The following is a 26,752-nucleotide window of genomic DNA, read 5'->3' as shown; positions in this document are numbered from 1 at the left end:
ACATAAAAATGTTGATTGAAGGTTAGAAAATAAAGTTATCTTTGTTATAAAAATAAAGTAGTTGCATGTATATTACAGACACATTATATTAAATGGGCTTTTAGAAGACTTTAATACAAGCCTTGTTTGTTTGTGTACTTTTTTCTTTTTTTACACATCAAATATGAAATTTCCTAAAATTTTATAAAGAACATAAAAAAAAACTAAATCTAAATAATTAATCAGATTTTGTTCATTAATTTTTTTCATAAATCAACACATAAATAAATTTATGATTTCTTACGGTGAATACTTATTCATTTCTTTATTTTATATGGTCACTTTCTTTGGCCTCAATATAATAGTAACTAAAAGTTATGTAATTGATGGTAGATTTTGGTCTAAAAAGTGCTATGTGCTTAAAATATATAGATAAGAGAGTAAATAAGAATGCAAATAAAATAGGAAATAAGATAGTAATTATGTATGATGATATATGTATTTTAGATATATGTTAAGCATTTAACTTATAAACTATTTTTGTAGTATCTATTTAATTTAATAAATTATAATCAAGTTTAATTATGATGATTTCTACATTTGATTATTAAAAATAGATTATTTTAAAATAAAGATGTTGGATTAAAAAATTACCCTTTGAATAAATTTCCAAATATAATACATAAATAGACTTATAATATTTTTATTTTCAAAACCAATACAATTTTTTTGATTCTTTTATACATATGTACATAGGTTTGGATATGTATATATATATATATATATATATATATAAAAGAAAAAATATTGTATTTTCATGTTTAAAAATATTAAAATTAAAAAATGATTGTTATTTTTATAATCTATAAAATTAATCCAAAAGTAAAGATAATTTGTATACCTTTTTTCTTTTCTATTTTATATCTTGATGGATTTTGGTTTAAATGGCTTTGCTAAATAAAAACCAACAAACGCTGTATGTGTTTGCCTAGAAATCACTCAACACCAAATGATTCTTTTCCAAACTGCTAAAATTTCAAAAATTGAAATACATAATTATTTCCTCATTACAATTTGAAACAATCCAAAGTCATCCAAGATTGTATCCATCAACAAACCCAACAACAACAACATATATAAAAACCCTAAACCCTAAAAGCAAGAGGAACTAACAAACATCACTTTTTCACCTCTCTTCTTGTACAAAGGAAACACTAACATGAGACACACCTCATGCTTCAAAATTGGATAAGCATCCTTCACAAAGGAAACCACAGCCTTTTTTTGCAACTTTTTTTGTCAGAAAACACGAACATAAGCCCACGTTGGTAGTATTTTGATCATGCCCGCGACAATTTGCTTCTGAATTGCGAGGTTCTCCAGCTCCATGGCTGTGAATCTGTGTGTGTGTGAGAGAAATAGAACGAGAGAGAGAACGAGAGAAGCGGCTGCTTTCGTTTTTGAGGTCAGAGTTTTTGGAGCATCGAACAATGGAGTTGCAACAAGAGCGGCGTATCGGCAGTAGTGCGTGGAAGGGAGAGAGAGAGGGAGAGAGAGAGCGAGAGAGTTGGAAGAATATGTGTGGGATGTGCTTTGCTTCGGAGTCTCTTGGTGCAATGGAGATTGAGGCAAAGCCATCGTTGAGGAGGAGGTCGTAATTTGGTGAGATCGCACGGCGATGGCGAAGTCACACTTTGTCGTGGTCTGCATCATCAGCGGGAGCAAAGGTGAGAGAGACGATTGTTGTTGTTAGCCTGCCGGGGTCTTGCTCGTGCTCTTCATTGTGTCCTTGAGTCGTCTGTATTGGTGGAGGCTTGTGATGGTAGGGTAGTTCATGGAGATGGTTACGAGTACAGCTGCACACAGTGTGGACGTATTCTGAAATATTCACGAACTCTACGACCTCGTATGTGGTTGAATAGTCTCGTCAAATTGACTGCAAGGCCTTCCTTCGTTGTACTTCGACGAGACCTAATGAAAGATTTGGGAGCAGCAGGACTAGTACTGAGATATGGTACAACTAAAATAACTAAAAAAACTAAAAAATAGTTCCTGTAGTGAAGGATGTGGAATCGTTAAGACCAGGTGAAGCTGGCTCCTGCAGGGCAATCTCTTAGAACAACCCCTGTGTATTTCCCCGCTACCATTGGCCCTGCTGAACTGCCGAAGCCCTTTTTCTTAGCCTGCAACAGAGGGAAAATTCTAGCGGTGATAACGTCCACTCTTTTCTGTGGCTTGTCTGAGAACAGAGATCTGTACTAAATACGTTCATTGATTCTCCGAACGATAGCTTGCCGCGTAATACGTTATGTGACTGAGCTTGTGCAACATTTTGACGAGATAGACGTGAATGGTTTTATGTTCACTGGTTCTGATTTGAAAGGATTAGTATGTTCTTAGAGCGCTAGTCGCAAATCAATCCGCTTGAAATCATTGTTTTAGGAACTTATCGAATGAAGTTCGATTGAATTGTTCCTAGAATGTTTGTTTGGCCTAGAGTGTTACGGGTGAGGCATGAACGAGCCTATAATAAGCAGACGAGATTAATCACATCTTAGTTACCAGGAGAGAAAGAGCTCTTGTTTCATTCCTCAATATTTTGAATTCCGGTTGAAGGACCAGGCCGAATAGAAATCGTTAATAGTATGGTCTGTAGTAACGCATGATTTTTTTGGGGGGCGTGACACAGTAGTGACACCACTTGTCGACGAGTGTATGCTGTATTATCGAAGCAATAATTGGTTTCCGTTTTGAATGTTATTCTCGAATGTGCTTACTAAACTTTGCATTCGTGCATTTCTACTTGTCATCTCGGGTTTATCGTTGACGCGGTCAGATCGATTTAGCTAGAGCGATGTTATCTACAGAAGTTGTGCACAAACTCATGTTCTAGCTTCAAATAAATTCATTGATGATGGTGAAATCGATCACCTCGAGTCTCGGCCTCCGGTCACGAGGTAAGTTTTTTAATTTTTTAATATATTTTTTTAATTTTTTTAATCTGCTTTGTGTTTTTTATCATCACATTCTCAGGTCTTTAAGATTTTCAACATTTGTCGAGGCTAGAGCAAATCCAGATGTTGGGATGCAAAATCACTCTTCTGATGGCTTGATACCTCAAGAACGGGAAGGTTGTATTCCTGTGGTGAAGGTGAGTTTCTTCCATACTTTAGTGATGTTAAAAGTGCCCCTGCTTCTGAAGATGATAAGTTTCTCCCGGAAGATCATGGAACATTTCAGTTCACAGGTAACAGAAGTGAAAGAAAGGGTCATTTACGCAGTTATATTCTCATAAACGAAGTGGTTTTTGTCCCTAGGTTGGTGCGAAAAGGGGAACAGGAATTGATTCGCTGCTAGAAAACATTGTGCTGGTAGCAGAGGTAACTTCTCCTTACTCCTCGGTGAACTTTGGTGCTTTTGGGTTGTTTACTGGAGGACTGCAATTTAACCATCGACATTTTGTGAACTATGTTGATTTGACGACTTCTACTTCTTTGGTAGTCCGGATGAAAAACCCTACACCTAGTTGTAACCTTGTATTTTTATGTCTCAATCTGAGTATAAGAAACAAAAAGTCTTGTTCACATTGGGACTTTATCGGTGTATGAAACCGGCGCTGGTGTTTAATGCGATCAACTAGCAGACGATGAATTAATTTTTTGGCGTATTTGTCCGAAAGGGAGATCACATAATACAATGTACTGCAATATTCGTTTTTCTATCGTTGAGTATGTGCAGCTACAAGGGCTGAAAGCCAATCCCGACAGAGAGGCCAAGGGAACTGTTGTTAACGCAAGTTTGGACAATGCCAGAGGTCCACTCGCCACATTACCGGTTCAAAATGGCACCCTTCTCAAGGAAGACTTTGTGCTTTGTGGTGAGGCACATGTAAAGGTATGCTGTCCCAAATTCTTTTTTTTTAGAGTGTCACGTGTCGAACTTGCTTGCGCAGAAATCACTCGAAATCGAACCTCTCTGATGTCTCCAATACCAAACGAGTCTTAATAGTGACAATAGTGATTTATGTTGTGGTACTTCAGTTCCATTTTTTGTGTGGATGTTTACTTGCTTGTACTTAGCGTGAGGTGTGGCAAAGTTAGCAGTTCTGGAATTTGAGTGTCGCCACCGCAGTTGTAATTCCTCTCGCTAGTTTTTGAATGAAGCACTCATTTTGGAGTTGGATTGTGAGTGCCTTTGGCCTCGGGTAGTTGAAAGTAATAGATAACTAGCATATATTGTGGAACTGCAGGTTCGTATCTTGATGCATTAAACTGACACCCGGCGGATGGAGCAGGCCCTTCTGCAGCTGTGCAGTTGATTTCCTATGTTGTTAACGTCCATGTACCAGAAATTGTGCTGAACAATTTTCGACGTTTGCCATTGTGTCTTTTGGACACGTGGTGCTAAGCTGTTAATGAATTCTGAATGTCTTTTGGGTTTAAGTGTAGTACTGTTGGCAGGTGACGAGTTCGATATTGTTTACTCTCTGGATGTAGCAAAAAGTAGGGCACAAGAGCATGCTGAAGTTGTGCGTCCAACTAGGTTTAGCAAATGAATGAAGGATTCAAAGTTGATGTACAGCCGCAGGTAGATGCTGAAGGAGTGGAAATACGATTTCATCGTGATATTTGTGGTCTTGTAGATGGCATTCGAGAAGCCATGCCATGGAAGGGCTGCTAGAAGATGTAGAGGTAAAAACTTGGTTCCTCCATTGTTTTACATGAACTCAGTTCCGTATGGTCACTCATGTGTAGCATACAACCTAGTATATAGCCCATGGGGACGTGGTCGAAATGAGCCCAATCCTAGGCCATTATGGTTGCATGCTGTGAATTGCAAACAAGATAAACCTGTTGGTTTAGAATGATTGAGCTTTGTTAATGTTAATGAGTGAAACATATCAAGGTGTTGCTCTTGAACGCGCAGAAAGTTATGTGATGACTCGGTTCAGACATGCAAGCTAAGTTTAATTGGGCATTTTTTGTCGAAAGAAGTTTTTGTGGAGAGCCTCATGCTGATATCTGCACTAGTTCAGTTTCCCGGATTTTGGATTCTTATCAACTTTTGTTGTACCTACATTGCAGGAGGGGGTGCTAATTGGTGAGGCCGCAGTAAGTGCCGTCTTTGAGGCTGGAAGTCGTAAAGCAAGTGGCTGTGTTGTGATTGAAGGCAAGATGGTGACGGGTTCTGGAATTCATGTTATGCGGAAAAAAATATTGCGCATGGTGGCTTTATAAACTCGTTGAGATGAGTGAAGGAGCTCGCTTAGGAGGTGAGCAGTCACTAATATTCTTACAAAGAACTTGTTCTGGTGCTGAGTATGGATTCATGTATTGCTCTACGTTTTACGTTACTTTTTCCAAACAAATACTTTGCAAGCAGTTAACACTGCATCGATGCTGTTAAATGTCTTAGAAAATCGATCGATACTGTATTTATGATGTCAAATATCTTAAAAAATTCCCCTTGTGCAGGTTCCCACCGGCTTGGAACCCGGAGGTGGTGTTGGCGACTTCAATAAATGGCAAGCTGGTGCCAGGATCATAGTTTTTAGGTTGGTGGCTAAGAAGTGGACTTCAGAAGATGCTTCAGTGACTGTCAATGCTGCTGTTAACACTACATATCACTTCATAATAATTAGACCTCTGGAACGGTTTTCTAATCGATCTTTTATTTATGATGTCAAGGTTAACCACACTCCAATATGGGAGTTCACCTCTTTATGTACCATCTCTGTAGCTTCATTACTTTGTGTGGTTTATCCAATTTGTGAATGATGGTTCCGTGAAAATTGGCTGAGTGGTCTGTCCACATCGTGGCATACTCCCGTACTGTAAGTCAATCATGTTTCCTTGTGGATACAAATCAACATTAGATTTACTTCGAACTCAACATTGGTTTGTGGAGGATGTCCGCTTTTTTACAATTAGGAAGCAATGAGCGCTGTGCTCAATCAGTTCCTCCAGCTGATTTTTACCGCAGGTATTTGTTCTAAATGGCCTTTGTCACACCGACCAGAGTCTCTCAATTCTTATGGTTCTGGAATATAATAAAAAAATCATCTAGCTGGTCAAAAATTGCCTGGCGCAAGGGCTAGTCCGCCTCCTTTAGTTTCTGCGTCGTCTACTGCAAACATTCCACTTTTATTGTTTTCGATTGTTGATGCTGATAAGTTACAAACTATTACAAACTTACATGCTGAATTTTTACCAAATGATCTCTTTAGAGATTTGAACTAATTTATTGCCACTATGAACTAGTTGGATTGAAGTTGCTGAACTGTTTTCTCACTACCATCCAATACAGCAAAAGGTATTTGCTGAAAGCTGAGTAATGTATCAGATATCTTGTGACATTAATGATTTAGAACTCGATGCTACTTGTGTTCAGTTGGCAGGGTATTAGGGCAGTAAGATTAGTACTTTTATCTGCATCAACAAACATGTTTCAGTATTATAGTTGTAAAACTTAGAATTTTGATTTATTGAATAATTGGGAGGTTTTAGCAAATGAATGTTAGTTAATGTCACTATTTTAGTCGTTTTTGTTGTGTGATGAAGAATTTTAGAGTGGGTGTTTGAAGTCTACATTACGTTTACCATTTCAATCAATTACTTGTAGGTGTTTGTAAAGAAAAAAAAAGAAGAAAAGAAAACAGAAGAAAGAAAAAAGAAAAAAGAAAAAAAAAAGGATTTGGATGGTAGAGTCCCTCAAATTTTACCATGTAAAAATATACATCTTCAGCGTAATCAGAATTTGATGAAAAGAAAACAAAGAAAAAGTTATTACAAAGTTCTATACATACTGAATTATAGATGCCATATTATTATTTTTCTTTGCACAACAAGGTTATATTTTTCAAGAAGTTTTACTTCGTAATATTCCTTAAAGTAAATACATATTAAACATGTCCGAAAAATATTGTAAAAAAATAAAATACAGCTTAAATAACTAGAATATGCAATTGAAATTTGAAAATTTTGTTCATGATTTTCGTTCACATTCAACATACTCAAAGACTGGGAGTTTATTCGTTCCAAAGATCTTCGAACGGCTCGAATCATTCCCGCACAGCCAATGTCAAAGGCCAAAGCAACAGTCATATTCTGTAAAGCTTAATGGCAACAATTTAACAAAACAGTACTAAATCAGATCTATCCCACGCCTCAAAATGAGCCCAGCTTTGTCGCATTCAAGGACTATTTCACTCACACCCTGAGTTGAATAATAATATCACAAATGCTTGAACCAATGTCTGCAGTCCCCACAAACCTTCCAGCTACGGATACGTAGCACACCAGTCCAGTCCTCGTTCCACAATACACCCACAGTCTTACAGCACTGGAATCACGACAGCGACGATACTGAAACGACGACAATGACGAGGTTGTTTTTAATTCTGCGCGAAATGAATCACAAAACCTGACTGACCAGTAATCATCGACAACAGCAACCTAGATAGATACGTCACATTCTCGTATACTAGAACCCAACTGTGTGTCGGTTACAAAGTACTGGGATCGTAGCACTCGTGCGGCGCATATATATATATATATATATATATGTGTTTGTATTTACATATACACAAACACATCCGGTCCCATGGACATCGATCGATCGATCTCCCATATCCATCAGTAATGCGCAACGTCTGCAAGGCAGTGAAGAATCGATCAGCCCCTTACGACATGAACCCATGTATGGAGCTGGAACACGATGGGTATTGTTCAACTTCTAACAGACAGATAAAAAGAAAACTAGACATACAGACACAAATACTGACAGTCCTTGCGCCGCGTCGACGGCTCTGCAACAAACTGAATGTTTTCTTTTTGTCTTTTCCTTCTTCTTCTTCTTTTTCCCAAAAACCCAACGGACCCAAATCTATGCATGCAGATCTATAGAACATCCTCGGGGTCGTCCACCATTCCGGCCCCATTAGCACGTCGAATCTAGCGCCGATCTCTTCCATTGATTCGTGCGCACACGACGATGATGATGACGCAGTGCGGTGAGTGTGAGTGTGTGTTTGTGTAGATATTTCGGTGTCGTAACGCTTCAAAGTGACGCTGCTGCTACGTGAGTGGTAACAACAACAACTGTGCTCTCTGCTCCTTCTCCTTCTCCTGCTCTACTCTGCATGGCTGCTGCTGCTGCTGTATTTTGCGCCACTCTGTACATGGGCTTGATTGATGTGCATAAATGATCACAAGTTGACCTGGATGGATTGTTTTGAGGGCCCTTTTCCATGTTTGTCTCCGGGTTAGTCTTGGATCTATTCTGGTACTTTGTTTTTTGGATTAGCTTAATTAAGCAAGCAAGGAAGGAAAGAAGGAAGGAAGGATTAGGGGGGGTTTTGTACTCAGGGGACAAAATGCAAGCAACAACTTTTGATTGATTAGTTGAGATATAAAAGCTTTTCAATTTCAACCAATTAAAGAATTAAATATGTTGGGTTCAAGGGAAATTCCAGAGAATAATTCTATATTTTATGCCATGCACGTAAATAGTACTATATATATATATATATATATATATATATTCAATTTCATCATTTTTCCTCAAACCTCTAAATTGAATATTTCCCAGGACCTTTTAAAATTTCTACTAAATATTCAATTTCTGCCCATACTACTTACAAATGTATTCAATGAAAAAGATATTAAAATTTGTATTTTGTTTATTATTGGATAATAAATTTGTGAATTAAATGTTTAGAAAATGTAAAACATGTGTAATAACAATAATGATGGCATTTGATTTGTTACTTGTTGTGAAAATGATGGAACATTATGAACATCATTATATCCTACATATGTACGAAAACATAGCTTGTATGTTGGAAAAGATTAACATCCATGTTATCACACATATTTTGATTCACTTTAACAACATCAAATATTAAAGTCTCATGTTTTTTCTATTTTTCCATCTATGTTGGTTCATTCTATATTATTTCATTTTTTATGGTTTATTTAACTTTACCACATTGGTCATTCCATATTGTGTCAATTCTAAAGCACCCAAAAATAAATAATGCAACTTATTATTTGCAAAATTTATTTGACTTTGGAAGAAAAGGGGTTTAAATAATTGAGTTCATGCACCAGAGGAAATTTTAAACAAATAAAGACCCGAGTTAAAATTATAATCTGAAAAAATTTAAATTTTGATAATTGTTGCAAACATGACCAATAAATTCTTCAAGAATATATCTATTCTTCAACATATTTCTTATTTTTATAACAAAAAATCTTGTTGTTTATTTAGAGTGAATTGCTATACTTTAATTCTTGTGTGGCTGTATTTTTTTACTTTGCAAATCATTTATTTAGCTTGATTTTCCCTAAATTGTTACATTCGTGCATAAGAATAAAAGTCCATGTTCATAAAAGATAAAACGGCTTACCAAAGAAAGCTTGAGATGAAGTACATCACCATTACAAGAGACACAATTGGTAAAATAAAACACTGCAGATGAAAATCAAAATAAAATCAACAAATAAATATAATTCAAGAATAATAATCAGCTTGAAAAAAATATTGTTGAAGAAGTTGTAGGTCTTATTAATGTCAGAGTCTAAATTAATACAATATTTGAATGGACCAAAACATGACATTGTCCTTCCTCTTCGCAAAGAAACTTTTGGGTGATTGTGATGTTTTGGCACATCTTAAAATGAACGAAATTACATAATTGGCGTATTCAATACGTACCTTTAAATTTTGCTACATTATTGTGCACAAGTGTTTTAAATTCTGACTTGTTTTCTATGTTTCTAATGTTTTAAAGGAATGCATTTCTTTTGGAATTTGATTACAAAATATTTTTATAAAACAATCGTTTTAAAATGTAGCAAAAACAACCAGAAATTGTATTTTACTAAAGAGGGTTTTTCTTTTTCACGTTTTATTCATTATATTTTATTCAAAGGGGTTTAACATTAGATAGTGTTCTTGGCTTGTAGACGCCATACATTTTTCATCATTAGAAAAAATATGACATGTTTTTTTTTTTGTTAAAAGAGTCAAATTCTATACTAGAATCCAATTTTATTTGTAGGTCACAGGAATATGTGTAATCCACTACTTCTGACTGGTCTAATCCTTTCAATCGTACCTTTTTATTTGCAATTGTGTATGATTCTGTTCTTGTGTCGTAGAGTTGCATTGATTTTGATTTTGATTTTTTTCTAATATATATGTATTGTTTCTTATTTTTGCAAAACTTTTATATTTGTATATTTGTTTATATATATATATATATATATATAGGGTAGCAGCAGAATAGACATACTCTCATAAAATGGTTATATTTATAGATGTATTTATTCAAATACTTAAATATGGATTTATTATTAAAGAAAAACTACAAGTGATTAAATTCTCTTGTTTAGTTAGATGTAGCAAATGTTGCTTTTAATTTTCTTAAAAGTTCACCTCATTGTAATTGTATGAAGTATTATTTGTCGAGTAAATTGAAAAAAGTGTGAAGAGTCCATCACGTGTTTTTAAACTTATTGAAAAGAAGAGAACAAATTAAAAACTAGCACAGTTTTAATGTCTTAGCTTTTTATTTTTTGAATGAACCAAAATAATAATAATAATAATAATTTAGAACTTAAAGAATCTGACACTTTTTTTTTTGGTATGTTTGTAAGATTTATTAATTTGTTAATTTATGATGATACTTATAAGCATTTTCTGAACAATGCAATGTATGCTAATTTGAGCAATGTATTAAACATTGTTTGGTTTTCATTCCATTTTTTGAATATCTATATGATTTCAAAGTAAACATCTTGTAAAGTAAGTTTTTTTGAAATTCATTTTTTGAGAGGTGACAATCAAGCATTCTTAATAATTATTAGAAAAGTATTCTCATGGTTAGATTTATTACTTCATATGATTTTAAACTATCATTCAGTGCTATTAAAATAATAGGGTTATAATCATTATTAATATTATTGTTTAGATTTTAGTTTGGTTCTTGTTTAGTTGAGAATTCGATAATAGCTTGAGTTTTTATTGATTTATTTGGATGATCATGTAATGGATTTTAGTTAATGAGTAATATTGATACTTTTAAATTTATATTTTTATCAAATACGTAGTTAATAAAAAATTAAAATTTATTGAGCACAACCTACTCTAAGAATTTAATTTTTAGAAAACTAAATAATCATACAACTATTAGAAACTTTTGGTATGCAAGTTTTGTTTTGAAACTCATGGCCACTTTGGGAAACATTTTAAAAGAAAATACTGTGTAATCTATCTTTGACTTGTTACTTTGGTTTTAACAAGCATACTTACATTAATTCTGACGTCAAATCCAGGAATTAGATAGAAGATAAACACGTGTTGTTTAAAATAATCAACAAAGTATCAAAGGAATGTTTTGAGGTTTTATTTAACAAATGACTTGTTCAATTCTATCATTTACATCAAAAGAATGTTGAATGAGCATTTGAAGAGCCTTACTTTTAAAATCCCACCAAGCAAACCTATTACTTTGAATACCGAAATATTATTCAAGGAGGATAATCATAAATTCAATACAATACAACAAAACTTGAAGCAAGATTGTAATTAATGTTGGGAAAGATCACAATTAGAGTTAGAAGGATCACGTCCACTAATTCGCCAGTGATAACTTTTAACTTTTTAAATTGTTATATTTGGAAAGTATTCATTTACCTTTTATCTTTTTTGTAAAAAAGAATATACTGCAAAAAGGTTAAGTTGAAAGGATTGCTAAAACTCCACAGTTGAGAATAATTACTCAAACTCATTCATTATAAATATTCAATTAATTATTAACTAATAAGAATATAATTTGTTATTTTAAGTGCAAAACTAAAGGAAAAGAAGTTCGCAAAACAAGGAGGGTGGATATACGTGAGTTATGGAATATTATGGTTTAATTAAGTGCCAAGTGTGCTTCATGTATAATAAAGACCACAATTGAGTTCCGACAATGCCCATGTGTGAAAAGGACCCCCCTCTCTATCTGGTGCCAGGTGGCACATACGTGTGTCCACGTGGACCATGTTCGCCAACTGCCACGTAGAGTGTCCTCCCTTCCGTAAAGCCCACCCCGGGTCTTGAATGGCGGGGGGGGAACCAAATCCCCAGTTGGGTTGACAAAATAAAGGGCCGGGCCGGGCCGGGCGGGGGGGGGGGTCAAGCCCCTGTTTTTTTGGCTCGTCTCTCTTGCCCACTTTGTAGAGTCCCATGTGATGGCTGACTTTGAACTTTTTTAATTTCACTTTTTTCTGGGTGGGCGTCACTTTTGGCCTCTAAATCCAATTGTTCCACACCCTTGCTTTTCGATGCTTGGAGCTTTTTTTCGTTTATTGTTTGGTTGTTTCTTTTCCACGTCGCTTATTTTTTGTACTTTTGACTTTGGTGAAAGAGTTTGGGTGTAAATAGTTCAAGCGTGGTATGATCAATAACTTGACGTTTTTTGGAAATTGTCTACAGAATTTCTAATGGCTTTGGGATTAACATGATCTGGAGCTGGGCACCAGTGTTTGTTGTTGATTTCAATGCAAATGCTGAGAATCATTCAAAGATTTATCATGGAGTGCTTTTTAATCAAGTCTGTCTCAAAAAAGCATGGTGGTTATAAAATCAATGGTTCCCATAAAAACATGGCAATAATAACTTGGATAATAACCTGGATAAGCTGGTACACTACTATGTTATGAAATTATTCATACCTTTCAATATTATATAATACACACAAGGAATTGTTAACGCTATATTCCTAATTGATGTTGAATCACCCTAAGTAATACATGTAATTCTTTTTTGTGCATGAGCCTTTGGTGCGAGAGGAGCGAGAGCAAGTGGTATGTGCCCCTCAACTACATGACTGCAACTATCATAAGAACAACAATGATGAACAAAAGCTTGGCCATGGTGAGTGACTTTATCACAAAAAAAAATGAGTAGCTACATGAAATAGAAGCACATGCAATTTTGGAGGTGGTTGTTCAACTAGTTATCTTTTTAAGATTATGTCCCCAGAGACCCTGCAAGGATGCTGCCTCTTCACTCCTGAAGCCATTGCAGATATTAATTAGAAATTTAAGTATATTTTAGACAACACTGAACCATTTACCTGAAAATCCTGCTGAAAATTTACTTTTTCAAAGTATACTTTTAGACCTAAAGCTACATATTATTAGAAATAAACTGAAAACAATATATTCTTGTCTTTTAGTAGAATTATACTTCATGTTTTATGTTAGTACACGAAAGATAAGTTATTTTGTCGTTTTTTCTCTATCACAGAAATTTAGTGGTATTTAACGTCATTGGAATCAAAAAAATTCAACATGCGTCCTTCTAAAAATAACAGAGAGTTGAACTGTTAACCCATATTCCAATTCGTGCAATTTCATGATATCAATAAGATTTGGTGAATTCTTAGCTACATCGTAAGCACTTCTGAATCCACTTCTAACTGAATCTGTAATAAAGTAGGCTACCTTCTGAAATGTTTTAAAACTTTCTTGGTCATAAAACAAAGCTAAATTTGTAAAACGAAATGTAGTGGAGAATCTCTCTTTTATGATTGTTATTACTATTATTTAAGAGAGTGAAAAACCGTATTTTTGAAACAAAATTATCTTAATATTGAATGTTTTTCAATGCTTTCAACAGTGAACAATACATGTAAGAACTGAAAATTTGTAATGCAATTCCACAATTACAGATACACAACACTTAGACTTGCATCACTTAATTTATATATATATATATATATATATATATATCATTCTAAGTATGTGACCAAGGAATGGGAAGAATTAAGTTTACTACCAAGTAGGATAATCACTGCTCCATTCAACTGTTTAATTCTTTACCACTAATAGTAGCAGTCATACATACATTTGGTTGTCACTACTACGAATAATTTTTGTACATTTTCTATAGGGATGTTCAATTATGAACCAATTAACAAGTGCTTTCCATCTTTTGGACATGGTACATGACTGTTACTTCTTTGTATGTGGAAATTTTTCTGCCTTGTCAATGAGGCATTAGAGTGAGATGTTAACTTCAAAGACATTGCAAAGCCTTTTTCCACATATTCACATGCCTTTTTGTGAAAATGTACATTCAATTGGGTATTGGTTTCTTGAGTTCTTAAATTTTACAATTGATTTTGTGTGTATTTATAATTTTTCATTGATTCTTGTTTACCTTGGATTCCATATCTCAAAATATGGTCAAGCTTCTTCCTTGTCAAACATGCGGTGGAAATCGTAACATATTTAATAAAATGTTCCCCCAATTTACATGCACCAACACCATTTAATGAACATGCCTGTACTCCCAAAACCAAACACAAGTAAAATTTATAACTGTATTAGTGGATTTTATGCTCTTGTATAACTAAAATAAGCATATGTATATAGTTATAACCTGTTTAGTTTCTAAAAATACATATGATTAGGCATGATTTTATATCAAATGTTACCTATGAAATGCAACATCTGCTTTGAACTACATTTGAATGAAGTTGCATTTACTTTCTAGCTTGTTTCTTAATATTATATTATGTATAATCATAATCTTTGAAAGCACAAAGTAGCTAATTTTTGTTTGAAGGAGCATGATAAATACGAGGTCTTGTAATGGGATGTTTTAATGAATTAATTACTAAACTTTAAATGTTTTACTTATTTTCTTAATAACATGTTCTTTCCAAGTAATTTAACTGTATTAATGTTTCTGAGTACTACAAATCTTGGTTGTTGTATTACTGGATGCATTAAAAACAAAATGTTTCTTATATATATGTATGTATGTATGTATGTATGTATGTATTTATGGAAAAACCATATTTTAAAATTATTGTAAGAGTGAACAAAACTATAAATAGTAACTTAAAAAAGGCTTTTAAATCTTACTTTTTATGACTTCATTCAAAATTGCAAAGAATTTTCAAAAACAAACTCAATAGGTTTACATGGTACCCAAAAGATATTGACATATAACTTATAAATATATGAATTGTATTGATATTAAAATATTGAATGCAATTTATATATTTACATTCTAAAAATGTAAAACTTATTGTGTGCCTATATGTGGAGGATTTTTAACTTTAAATAAAAATAAATAAACAAACAAATAAATAAATAAAGAATGGAAAATAACTAACTGCTAATTTGTAGCCTTTCTGAATTAAGAATCGTTAGCAGTACATCCTCCATGAAAGGAATCTGTTTCGATGGGATTACGTTTAAATTGAGCAAGTCATTGTAGTTATCTGAAATAGAATATTCTCATTATTCTAAATTGGCTCTTGGTTACAATAATATATTACACACATGCTTTATTACAGGCACGTGAGCTTACATTGAAGCCACTAACCAACACCATCCGGAAAGAGCATTCATTCCATGCAAACCCTAACAATGCAAATCTATACATCCCATCAACATTTTGCCATCCTCCGAAACCATATAATATAATAGACAGACACAGGAAGGACGAACACATCTAACAACACTCTCACTCTCACACATTTAGACCGAAAAAGCAAAAGTGTGCAGAGGAAGGGGGGGACGAGCGGACAGGAGAGGTGTGTGGATGAGGATGAATGTACTCACGACGGAACCCGACACCGTCGAGGATTCAACAGAGCGAGTATCATCCATTCATCGAAAGCGCGGGAGGGGAGGGGGAGGGGGGGGGGGAGCAGTAGCAGCGGCGTTGTCCAGACTGACGACGCAGAAGAAGAAGAAGCAGAAAGGGGGGCAAAGTCTAGATTGGTGAGCAAACTAAATGCCACCCAAAGCAAAGCAAAGGAAGCATGGGGGACGACGGGGAGGGGAGGGGAGTGGAGTGGAAGAAGTTGAAGAAGAAGAAGAAGCAGAAGAAGCGGGAGCACGCGTGGCGATGATGCAGCCTGGCCCAGATCTGACGCACACTCACTGCACTGCACCCTTCACAGTGCAGTGTAGTGCAGTGATGTGAAGTGAGAGTCTGGGCGCAGCCAGAGAGAGATGGCAGGAGAAGGGCAGAAGGCAATGCAGTGAGTCTCGGGGACTTCACGACGACAGGGGGGGGGGGACTGGCAGAGCAGAGCAGAGCAGAGCAGAGAGAGAGGTACAGGCAGAGAGCAACACCAGCAGAGTAGTAGTAGTAGTAAGTCGTAGTAGAGCAGCAGCAGTAGAGTAAGTTAGTGGGGGGAATACAACAACAGACAACACCACCCCATCAGGCTTGGAGGAAGCGTGCGAAAGAGGAGGTGTCTGGAGAAGGAAGGAAAGGAGGAGGGAGAAGCAGAAGCAGAAGCAGGAGGGAGCACAGCCAGCTAACCTGCTGCTGGTGGTGCCTGTATTTGTCATATGTGGGACTTGTCCCCCCCCCACCCCACCTTCATTCATTCATTCATCTGTGGAGCAAGTACGTTGATGAGCCCCCCTTCTGCCCCCCCTCCGGATGCTTTTTGCTGGTGGGTGCCTGGCTTTTTGTTTGTTTCTAGCCTCCCTTTGCGCGCCTGCATTCAATGCGCCACACCCCCTCTCTCCACTCCTTCACCGTGTCTCCTCACCTCCCTCCCTCCCCCCTCGGGTTGGTTACCATAGATAGCACTGGTGGTGCTCGCTTCACAAAGTTACGCGAAGTTAGGAGTGTCGGTCTACCTTGTCGCTGCGTTGGTGTGGTGTTGGGCTTGGTGTCCAGCGTCACTGTGCAGATATTCAGGCGTCGACTCACTTGTCGGTCTTGAGCCGGGCAACTGTATAGCTGCTCGTCTCGCAGCATTGCATTGTCGACCGTCGTCTGAGTAGCTGCAACGGCTGTTGCTGAGGTTGTGGTGTCTTCCGTCCAGCTCGTTAGCTCCGACAGTTCTTGAAGTCGATACGTCCCCCCCCCCCCTTTCTTCTTCCAGTCCTACCGTGTGCTCTCTTATTATAAAGGTTGCGTGAGTCGACCTGGCAGGTGCTTTGGTTCACATTAACTTGGGGGCCTGAAGGGGTGGAAGTGCGTTCGTGAATTTTCTTCTGGTCTACGAGATTGCACGGGTTGGAACTTCTTCTTCTTCACTTGACTGTTGGAGTGATGCAGTACTGCGTGCGCGCGTCGTTGTCTGCACTGATTGGGTGCTGTAGCAGGCCGGTGCGTTAGAATCAGTGAGCGAGCCCCCTCGAGTGACGCGGGCTGTGTGGAGTGGTGTGCGCACAGCCTAGTTCTCGACGATCGGTGCGGTGCATGTGTGAGGGTTGAGCTTGGTCAGCGAATTCGAGTCATCGAGGTGGCGAAGTAGGTTTAGTTCTGTCGAGAGGGAGAGAACGAGAGAGAGAGGAGATTCAGCACGAGGCTGCTGCTTCTCTCTCCCTCCTTTTCTTCGGATAGCGCGAGAGAGGGCGGGAGGCAGAGCTCCACAGTGACATTGCTTCGTCACTTGACATTGCCTCCCCCTTCTCTCAGGTCCCTTGCTCTCGTTTGTTCCTCGCTCCCTTCCCGTCTCTACTGTGCACGTGTAACCACCTCATCTCTCTTGACATACGTGCACACACACACACTCATCTATACTTATTCCTTCTTGACATGCAGCTTATCCCCATCACGGTGGGGTTGTTTTGTTTTCTAAATTGAATTGTTCATTGATTAGGATAATCGCGTCATACATTGCTTTCGACAGTGTACTTAGTATGTGCTCAGGGAACGATTTGCCTCGAGGTTCCACGCCTCTCGCACTGGTTGTCATTCAAGCCCGTCTCTATCCGTTTTGAAGTAGTCGGATAGTTTCCGACTCTCCTCAGAAGCTCAAGGTTCGGGGACAGACGGAGCTGACTGAGTTGCGGCTAGGGAGCTTCAAAGTCACTCCAAGCAATCTCAAATACTGTGGTGGAGACCCGGAGCTGGGTGTCGAGGTGCCTAACCAGCTATCAAATCGGCCTCAGGATCAATCAGAGAGCTACGTGAGGGCCAGGCAGCGCCTTAAATCAGGCATTGAAGCAGTATCAAAGATGGTGGCTGGGTAGGGATGTAGAGGGAGACAGGAAGGCTGGAGGGGCAAGAGAGGTGGTTGGGCGAAAGCCGGATGAGGTTAGGCGGCGTCACCGTGCAAGTAACTCCGAACGGCAATCTGGGTGGGCGGTGCTTTGGGGAGTTGGGTGGCATGGCGCCCCCGCGCCCCATTCCCCCTCTGATGTCACGCCCTCCCCCCAAGCTCTACACTTCGCCGGCACTGTCCCTTGCGCCTCCCACAGGTGTCGATCGGCAGCGAGAAGCCAGCCAGACTGCGGAAAGCGAGCAGCAGCAGAAGAACAAGGAAGAGGAGTACGGGTCGCGATCTGGAAGCGACAACATGGAGGGAGGTTCAGACGATGATCAGGATCCCGACCGCCCGCCGCGCAAGAAGAGGTATCATCGGCACACACCGCGGCAAATTCAGGAGATGGAGATGTTGTTCAAGGAGTGCCCTCATCCGGATGACAAGCAGCGGCAGCAACTGAGTAAGGACTTGGGGCTGGAGCCTCGGCAGGTCAAGTTCTGGTTTCAGAACCGGCGCACTCATATGAAGGCGCAGACGGAGCGTGCCGAGAATTCGATGCTACGGGCGGAGAACGAGAAGCTTCGGTCGGAGAACGTGATCATGCGGGAGGCGCTCAAAAATCCCCAGTGTCCACATTGCGGTGGGCCAGCCACGGTGGGGGAAATGTCGTTCGACGAGCAGCAGCTCAGGCTGGAGAACGTACGGCTGAAGGAGGAGCTGGATCGAGTGTCGGCACTCGCTGCGAAGTATCTCGGGCGGCCGATTCCGCCCATGGCTCCTCTCGCCCTACCCAGCTCGAGCTTAGATCTTCAGGTAGGAGCTGGCGGGAGCAGCTTCGGTGGCCTGCACCCGGCACAAGCTGGTAATTTGAGCATGGTGCAAGGTCCGAGCGTGGCGGATGTTGCCACTAGACCAGGGGGGTTGACAGAGGCTGAGAAGCCGATGGTGGTGGAGCTGGCGATGATGGCGATGGAGGAGCTGGTCCGTATGGCGCAGTCCGAGGAGCCTCTGTGGGTGCGTACACCTGAATCCGGGAGGGAGCAGCTGAACTACGATGAGTATCTGCGGCAGTCTCCTCGTGGCATTGGGATGAAGCCGCCGGGCCTGAAGACGGAGGTTACCCGCGAAACGGCAATGGTAATGATGAACGGCGTGAATTTGGTGGAGACGCTGATGGACGCGACGCAGTGGATTGACATGTACCCTTGCATGGTGTCTCGGGCACTCACTGTGGATGTGCTGTCGACGGGCGTGGCTGGCAATCGCAATGGCGCATTGCAACTCATGTACGCGGAGCTGCAGGTGCTGTCCCCACTCGTGCCGACCCGCGAGATATACTTCCTGCGGTATTGCAAGCAGCATGCGGAGGGCGTGTGGGCGGTAGTGGATGTGTCGGTGGAATCTCTTAGAGACAATCCACCCCCTTCACTGATGAGATGTCGACGTCGTCCTTCTGGAATTTTAATCCAAGATACTCCCAATGGATATGCGAAGGTGACGTGCGTGGAGCACATGGAGTACGACGACCGTGCTGTGCACAGGATGTACCGAGAGCTGGTGAATTCTGGGATGGCATTCGGAGCCCAGCGGTGGATGGCGACTCTGCAGAGGCAATGCGAGAGGCTGGCGAGCCTGCTGGCGAGCAACATTGCGTCTCGCGACCTGGGTGGAGTTCCAAGCGCTAACGGGCGGCGGAGCATGCTGAAACTGGCTCAAAGAATGACGAATAATTTCTGCGCGGGAGTCAGCGCGTCGACAGTGCACACATGGACGACGCTCTCCGGCAGCGGGGACGACGACGTGCGAGTGATGACCCGCAAGAGCGTGGACAATCCTGGAGAGCCGCATGGCATCGTGCTGAGCGCTGCGACGTCGATGTGGCTACCTGTGTCACCGGCACGAGTGTTCCAGTTCCTTCGCGACGAGCGACTGCGGAGCGAGTGGGACATATTATCCAACGGCGGAATGGTGACGGAAATGGCTCACATCGCCAAGGGTCAGGATCCAGGAAACAGCGTTTCCCTGTTGAAGGTTAACGCGATGAATACGAACAACAGCAACATGCTGATTCTGCAAGAGAGCTGCACGGATGTGTCGGGATCGTTGGTGATTTACGCTCCCGTGGACATCCCAGCGATGAACCTGGTGCTGCAAGGGGGTGATCCGGCGTATGTGGCCCTTCTGCCCTCTGGATTCGCAATCCTTCCCGACGGTCCCGGAGGTGGTGACAGAGTCTATATGGGAGAGCAGCCGGGGCAGCTGACGGAGAGCGGGCGCGGCAGTGGGTCACTTCTGACGGTAGCCTTCCAGATTCTTGTGAGCAGTGTCCCTTCCGCGCGGCTGTCTCTGGAGTCTGTGGCTACGGTGAACAACCTGATTTCTTGCACAGTGCAGCGCATCAAGGCGGCGTTACTTGTGGACGACGCCTAAGATCGGTCGGTATCCATAAGAACAGCGGCTCTCGGAATAAAATTGGCAGCACGTTCTGTTCTCTTTGGGGAAGAACCTCTGCCGGTCCACCACATGTGGTGACATCTGGACGTCACGGTCTCACTTCCGGTGGTGGGCGCAGCAGGGAATAGTAGTACAAATGGTCAGCGGGTGGGCATTGAGGAGCCTTCAAGACTGTGTGTTATCTCACATTGAGCGTGGTCTTGAGCGTTCCTCAGGAGGGGGAAAAAAGGGGGAAAAAAAAAAGAAAAAAAGAAGAAGAAGAAAACTAACAGGTGGTGAGCAGCAGGATTGCATGAAAGTGATCGAAGAAATACCAAGATGGTGACGAGACAAGACAAGATCAGACAAGACAAACTACGCCATTAAATTACATTAGTGTTGGCAATTTACGGATTATACAGACACGACGTTTAAGTTGCTAGGGGTAGGAAATGAGTCAAGAGCGAACCACCACTGATGGCCCTCACTGCGTGGTTTAGTGGGATCAGTGCACTCACTCGTGTGCAAGATCGATGCCGGTGCCCCAGCCCGACCTTCTTCTTGCCCACTTGCCCTAATTATATTGGTGCATGTGCTTCACCACGCAGCCAGGGTAGTGGTTCGGGTATTGACTTACTTTCAACCATCCCTCTTTCATTTCTCACGGCATTTGAACATTGCTCAGCCAATCCTGTCTTTGACAGCTTTGTGGATTTTGGTCCCCTGTAATCAGTACATGGCTCGGCGTTGCTCACCTTGTATACCTCCCCTTGTAATTCGCCCTCGTCCGTTGTGCATGCTATGTGGATCTTTCTTCTTTATCTGCTTTGCTGTATGTTGTGCTCGTCTGGGCAGGCATGCTGCTTTCACAACTTCCGTCGCTTGCTTGATCATTGGTTTGCAAAGCAAACACCGTTCTTTTCTAAAGCAATTGCTACAGCTCTTAGCAACTTACATTCTGTTTCATACCTTCAATACCTCGTGAACAGTTTACCAGACACGAACATTTATATCCATGAATGAAATACAAAAGTGCAGTCCAAAATCTTTGTTCTACTCCAAACTGTTCTAATGTCTGAACTTGCAAAACAGGACTTGAGAAAATGCGATACAACTCAGCTGTATTAACACACTGATATTAACCTGCATAAAGTTTTGGTAGTCCACAGTGATGGTTATGTCTACTACTGAGGACTCTACGCGTGTTTGAACCGAAACAATTGCAATTTTTGCCATTGATTGTGATATATTAGCATCCAAGTATCGAAATAAACATAAAGAACAACTCACGTTTAGAGAATATTGCTCCCACTTAATTCAGCAGTCGATTTACTCAAATCCGAAAAGAGAGTAAGGCATGAGATTTTATCGTCTGTGTCCGCACCGGCGACCATGGTTGCGGTCACTCACAGGATGCGAAGGAGTAAAGCTTCGGTTCACTCGCCATGGGGTTCCCCACACTCGTGTGGGTGTGGATGTGTGTGTGTGTGCGCGTTGCGACGCAGCAGTCTGGAATGGAGGTTTTCATCGATCATGTCAGTGGGGAATCCAATGCGGCCTACCTCGGGAAGCGACGTGCCTGCCATCATGGGCACTATCGCTGCCAGTCTGGGGCAGCCAAGTGTGGGCACTGCCATGGCCTCTTTCGCCACTGCTGCGAACTGCCTGCCACTTCTGCCACAAAAAGGATACACTTATTATTATTACGAATTTATATAATGGCCACAGTGCCAGGGCATGAAGAGCATCCTATGTCTGACACACACCCTGTAAATCTCTCTCTCTCTCTCGCTTCTTCTTCTGTAATTTCTTCACTCTCCTTTCTTTCTCACACGATTCTACCATCTCGCATTTATCGATCCAGATCTCCAGGATGATGACTCGTCCGTCGTAGCTGAGGTGAAAAAAACACCCACACTCTCGCGCTACCAACAACGCCGTAGATTTGCAATTCGAGGGTGAAAAACCAGTTGTGGGGATTTCGTGCACAGGAGCGAGTGTGTGTGTGTAGCCTCTTTTTTTTTTTTTTTTTTTTTTTTTTTTTTCCTACACTTGTACCAGACTGATTCCAGGTTCTATCTTATCTATTGGATTCCCCTTTCTTGGTTACCAATGCTTTGCTCCATCCTGTGAAGATCAACCTCTTGCTCAATAGCCCTTTGTTCTCTAACACTATCGCATCTATTATAAAAGAGAGAAAGAAAAAAACCCATTTTGTGCATTTTTACTTCTCCTTTTTCCTTCCATGCGTGAAATTCAAATTGCTCACTCTTTCACTCACTCAGTGCTGCTTTTAAAGGGGGACTGAGGGAGGGAGGGAGGGCATGTAGAGATAAGAACCTGGCTACGCACAAATCCTGTGCTAACCAATGGTAATGCGAAGCAACCGCACTTGTAGGCTCAAACAAACATGTTGCCCTCACATATTCTAATATAAAAGGTTGCTCATACTCACTCCCACTACAGACATTGAGGTGTGCATTGTTGACATTTGGCTACGTATTTGTCCTTTGTAGGGCAATTTTCATCCAGGGTATCAGTTCCATCTTCATTAGAGTGTCATTATAGATTCTCGTCCATGACCACCTCAGGTGGGGACCTATTGAGCACTTACAAGACGGGCCCACGAGGCCACTGCTCATTGGTGAGGACAACTATCGTGACCAGCCAAGCTTTTGGTGGAGACGCCGGGTATCGCATGGGGATAGATGCACAGGAACTCAGGCAGACTGATGAAATGCGGAAATCCTGTTGTCATTAGCCTCTCCAATGGCTGCTAGGAAAACCCTAAGCCAACACGTTTGGGAATCGCTTGGGAGGTCTCAAGGATCCGAAGAACGACTAGCGTACAAAAATTAAGCAGGTCAGAACTGGAGTAGCTGATCAAGGAAATTGCTCCGCTCTGCCTAACGCCTCAATGACACAATCTAGTGACCAGCGAACGGTGAGAATAAGTGAAGCGAGTGACTCTTCATCTGCCGTTCTACTCCGATACGACGCCATCAAACATCTGAGCTCTACGCTCCCATTGAACCAGAAAGGAGCGGGCCGAGCATCTTCACCAGAACGCCACCCCAGTGACGTTGACGCGCGACTACTTGTCTCTCACATTGGAGAAGTCTCGCGAACCACCCCACGGATCGCACGACCGACCGACGTTTACACATTCATTGAGTCTCCGATATTCCACCAAATTGGCAGCAGGAATCAACCATTTGAGCGAAGCACAACCATCCATTTACTCAGCACCACACTGTGTTACCACCTGCATCGAATCCACAGAACTCTTCCCTCGCACGGAAGGCGTCCAGCAACGAATCCTCAACCAAGGAAGTGGATTCCCTTGAGCAGCTTTCGTGTATGGCACAGTGACCTCCGAATCATACCAGGTACCAATGATCCATTATTATCTTGTAACTGGGACATAGGACACCAATATTGCAGCGACTTTGGATTATACAATGTATTACTAGCACTAAGGGAAGAGTCAGTACACCTCTGTGTAACCGCCTGGCAACGTACCAAGGAAGGGTTCTCAGAACGAGGCTCGGCATTGTTCACCAAGTCATATCAGCTTGCGGGCATCGACCTCCCTCGAAATTACTGGAATGCGTACCCCATTGAGCCAGCTCTGAAGATTCTCTAGTAAACAGCTCATCACCCGCCATGTCGTTAATTCCTAAACCTGAGAAACTCCCGGTGTCAAAAGCTTTCACAAGCACCTCAACCCCAGCCTATTCCACCACTGAAGGATTTGCTGCAGCCACCTTGACACCCGAACCAACACCAATGATATCTGAGTCGGAAGCTCAAACCCGTAACTCCATTTCTGATCTCCGAAGATAGATAGTCTCCATGAATCCACAGCAGTTGACAGAGCTCTTACTTAAAGATCAAATCCTACATATCGTTCGATCGATCTTCATGGCAGTGGATGGACTACTGCCTCCTCGGACTCCCACAGTAACCCCACCATGGACCACCACCTCAACCATGACGCATCCTCGTCAAATTCCTGAAGTTCGGGCTGACCTTAGTAAACTGCCTGCCCTCTCATTCAACAAGTTTTCTCTCGGCGACGACCACCTTTCCTTCATCCGAGACTTTGTCACTGTCACGGATGCATATCAGGCTCCCGAATCTTGTCGAGTTTCTCAATACTGCACGTTGCTAATCGGTGATGCGCGTGACTTATTCGAGTCCCGCCTCGATCAAACAACACCACCGACTTGGGATCAGGTTCAGCAATTAGGCAAGACCCCATTCATCCCCGCGGATCAACGAAATCTTGCCTGGGATTATCTCAACAACTCTAAGTACTATCACGGAGTAAAACCTAGATCTACATTTCTCTCGATTTACTCGACACGTCAAGCTAGCTACTGGTGACAAGAGAGAATTCATGCAGAGAGTGGTCTCCCAACACTTCATTTGATCTCTACCCCCGAACTCAATGTGAGAAGCGGGTATCAATGTGTTCTCATCCAATGAAGCCATGCTATGGCACCTCAACGTGTGTCTCCAATACTCAAGCGCTGCTCACTTGCGGCAACCAAAAGCCAAGCATGCCGTGATATCCCTGGTCGCCACAACAGGTACCAACGACACCGCTTGCTCTGACAACCAGCACACACATGACTATCAAGATGAAGAACACACAACCACCATAGAAAGTCTCTCCGAGCAACTAGTATTGCTCCGCAATGACACCCGCTACAAACCTGATTCTTCCAAGGACGCTCCAGCTATAGGATTCAAATGAATAATCTTCTCATGCAGCATCTGTGACACATTAGGCCAAAATGTGATGTCATGTCCGCTCCGACCCTTCATGCTTAAGCAGTTAGCGAACATGAGGAAAGAACTTGAAGCACAAACAAACACAACAATCCATTTAAACGAGGTAGGCCATCCCCGAGTGGCAGGGATGTGAAGACCTCCGTAAGCCCACCGATCTTCATGTCAATCGACTTTTTTCAGCTCAACTGTGCCTCCCCCTCCAAGATCCATGCTCCGATACAACCCTGGATTGTCTCCAGAATGATCCAAGGCATCAATCGACCTCTCATCATCGACACAGGATGTAACGTGACTGCAGTCCCACTCACAATTACAAAACTCCTCAATTTTTGGGTCCAACCGACAGACATTCAGGTGACAATTGTGGATGGCAGCACCTATCGCCTTCTAGGCAGCGTTGCTGTCACCATACATATCTCGGGGACAAGCGCAACTGTCAACGCTATCGTCAGCTCGGGGTACAAGGTCCCCTCTCCCTTGACTGGATGGCGCAAACTTCAAGCTTATTGGACGTGGCACATCGCCGCATGACACTCAACCCGCCCAATGCTGCCCCTCAAGTAGTGACACTATCATCGGTCACCATGACACTAAAGGCAGCAGAACCAATCGCTCATCTCCCATCCTTGCAATCGATCCCAACCACTTCAACTGGTCGGCTTTTCATAACTTTTGGCCTCCCGACAAGCGCCTCTATTTCTAAATGCTCCCTATTCAAGGCCTCAACTCGCAATTACCAACACCAATGTCAACATTGTCAGTTCTGATTTGTGTTACGCGAGCCATCACAATCCCTCCCTTCTCTCAACGGGTTCATCGCACTAATATGGCTCTTGCTTGCCCAAACAAACACTATATGGAGGTTCAGCCTTGGCGGCGCCCTAAGGAGCACTGCCATGCACTCGTTGTGGATGGAATCTATGACCGCCGTTATCGAGGGGAGATCACCACGTTGATCGCTAATCCCTCGGCCGCTCCAATCCAGATTCAAGCCGAACAAGTGTTGGCACAGCTCGCTGCGATTTCCACTGACACTATCGCCCGACTATCTCCGGCTCATGATACATATATCGGCCTCAATGAGACACCGCGACCAGAACTGATCACGATGTCGACCACAACATCGCTTGATCCCATTCGCATCTCACAGATGGAACATTCCAACGCTTTATGGATATGGTACTTCAAAAATTATGATGGGAGTGTGCCTTGGTGTACCTAGATAATGTCAATATATACTCACTTGATTTTAACTCGCACCTCACGGATCTCACGAACATCTTCTCCCGCTTGAGGACTCCATGACTCAAATTCAAAGCCAAAAATTGTGTAATTGGACTTCCCAAACTCACTTATCTTGGCCACGTCGTGTCTGCTGCTGGCCTGCGACCAGATCCTGCCAAAATACAAGTCGTTTCTCAGTTAAAAAACTCCCATCAACTTGGAATGTACACAATCCTTCATCGGATTAATAAATCATTACCAACGCTTTGTCAAGGATTTCGTCGTCAC

At 41.5% G+C, this 26,752-nt stretch overlaps 2 protein-coding genes and 1 long non-coding RNA gene across 7 annotated transcripts; 2 read left to right on the top strand and 1 right to left on the bottom strand.

Moving 5' to 3' along the window:
* Window positions 1-1,215: 1,215 nt before the first annotated feature.
* On the top strand, window positions 1,216-5,702 carry LOC112279209 (translation initiation factor IF-2, chloroplastic). Of its 5 annotated transcripts, none has more exons than XM_090245063.1 (8): window positions 1,358-1,706; window positions 2,816-2,936; window positions 3,046-3,130; window positions 3,297-3,359; window positions 3,718-3,873; window positions 4,622-4,670; window positions 5,064-5,251; window positions 5,454-5,702. In XM_090245063.1, exons 3-7 carry the CDS (start codon window positions 3,065-3,067, stop codon window positions 5,081-5,083), a joined length of 354 nt encoding a protein of 117 aa, XP_090101189.1. In that variant the 5' UTR covers window positions 1,358-1,706; window positions 2,816-2,936; window positions 3,046-3,064; the 3' UTR covers window positions 5,084-5,251; window positions 5,454-5,702. The 5 variants fall into 5 exon arrangements, with proteins under 5 accessions (XP_024369195.1, XP_024369191.1, XP_073388465.1 ...); XM_024513424.3 differs by having other exon boundaries at window positions 4,561-4,670; XM_024513427.3 differs by lacking the exon at window positions 2,816-2,936 and having other exon boundaries at window positions 1,216-1,706; window positions 3,013-3,130.
* Window positions 5,703-18,052: 12,350 nt separating this feature from the next.
* LOC112278683 (homeobox-leucine zipper protein HDG2) lies at window positions 18,053-21,203 on the top strand. Its single transcript, XM_024512306.3, has one exon. It carries the CDS (start codon window positions 18,053-18,055, stop codon window positions 20,435-20,437), a length of 2,385 nt encoding a protein of 794 aa, XP_024368074.1. The 3' UTR covers window positions 20,438-21,203.
* On the bottom strand, window positions 20,801-26,592 carry LOC149989712 (uncharacterized). Its single transcript, XR_016498849.1, has 2 exons — window positions 25,162-26,592; window positions 20,801-25,056 (listed from the first exon to the last, which is right to left on the bottom strand). It is a non-coding gene; the product is annotated as an uncharacterized LOC149989712 (long non-coding RNA).
* Window positions 26,593-26,752: the final 160 nt, after the last annotated feature.

The sequence above is a fragment of the Physcomitrium patens genome, chromosome 2, assembly GCF_059467195.1.
Source record: "Physcomitrium patens ecotype Gransden chromosome 2, ASM5946719v1, whole genome shotgun sequence".
Lineage (NCBI taxonomy): Eukaryota > Viridiplantae > Streptophyta > Bryopsida > Funariales > Funariaceae > Physcomitrium > Physcomitrium patens.
The sequence above is the reverse complement of the archived record's forward strand: the minus strand, read 5'-3'. Positions and strand labels throughout refer to the sequence as shown.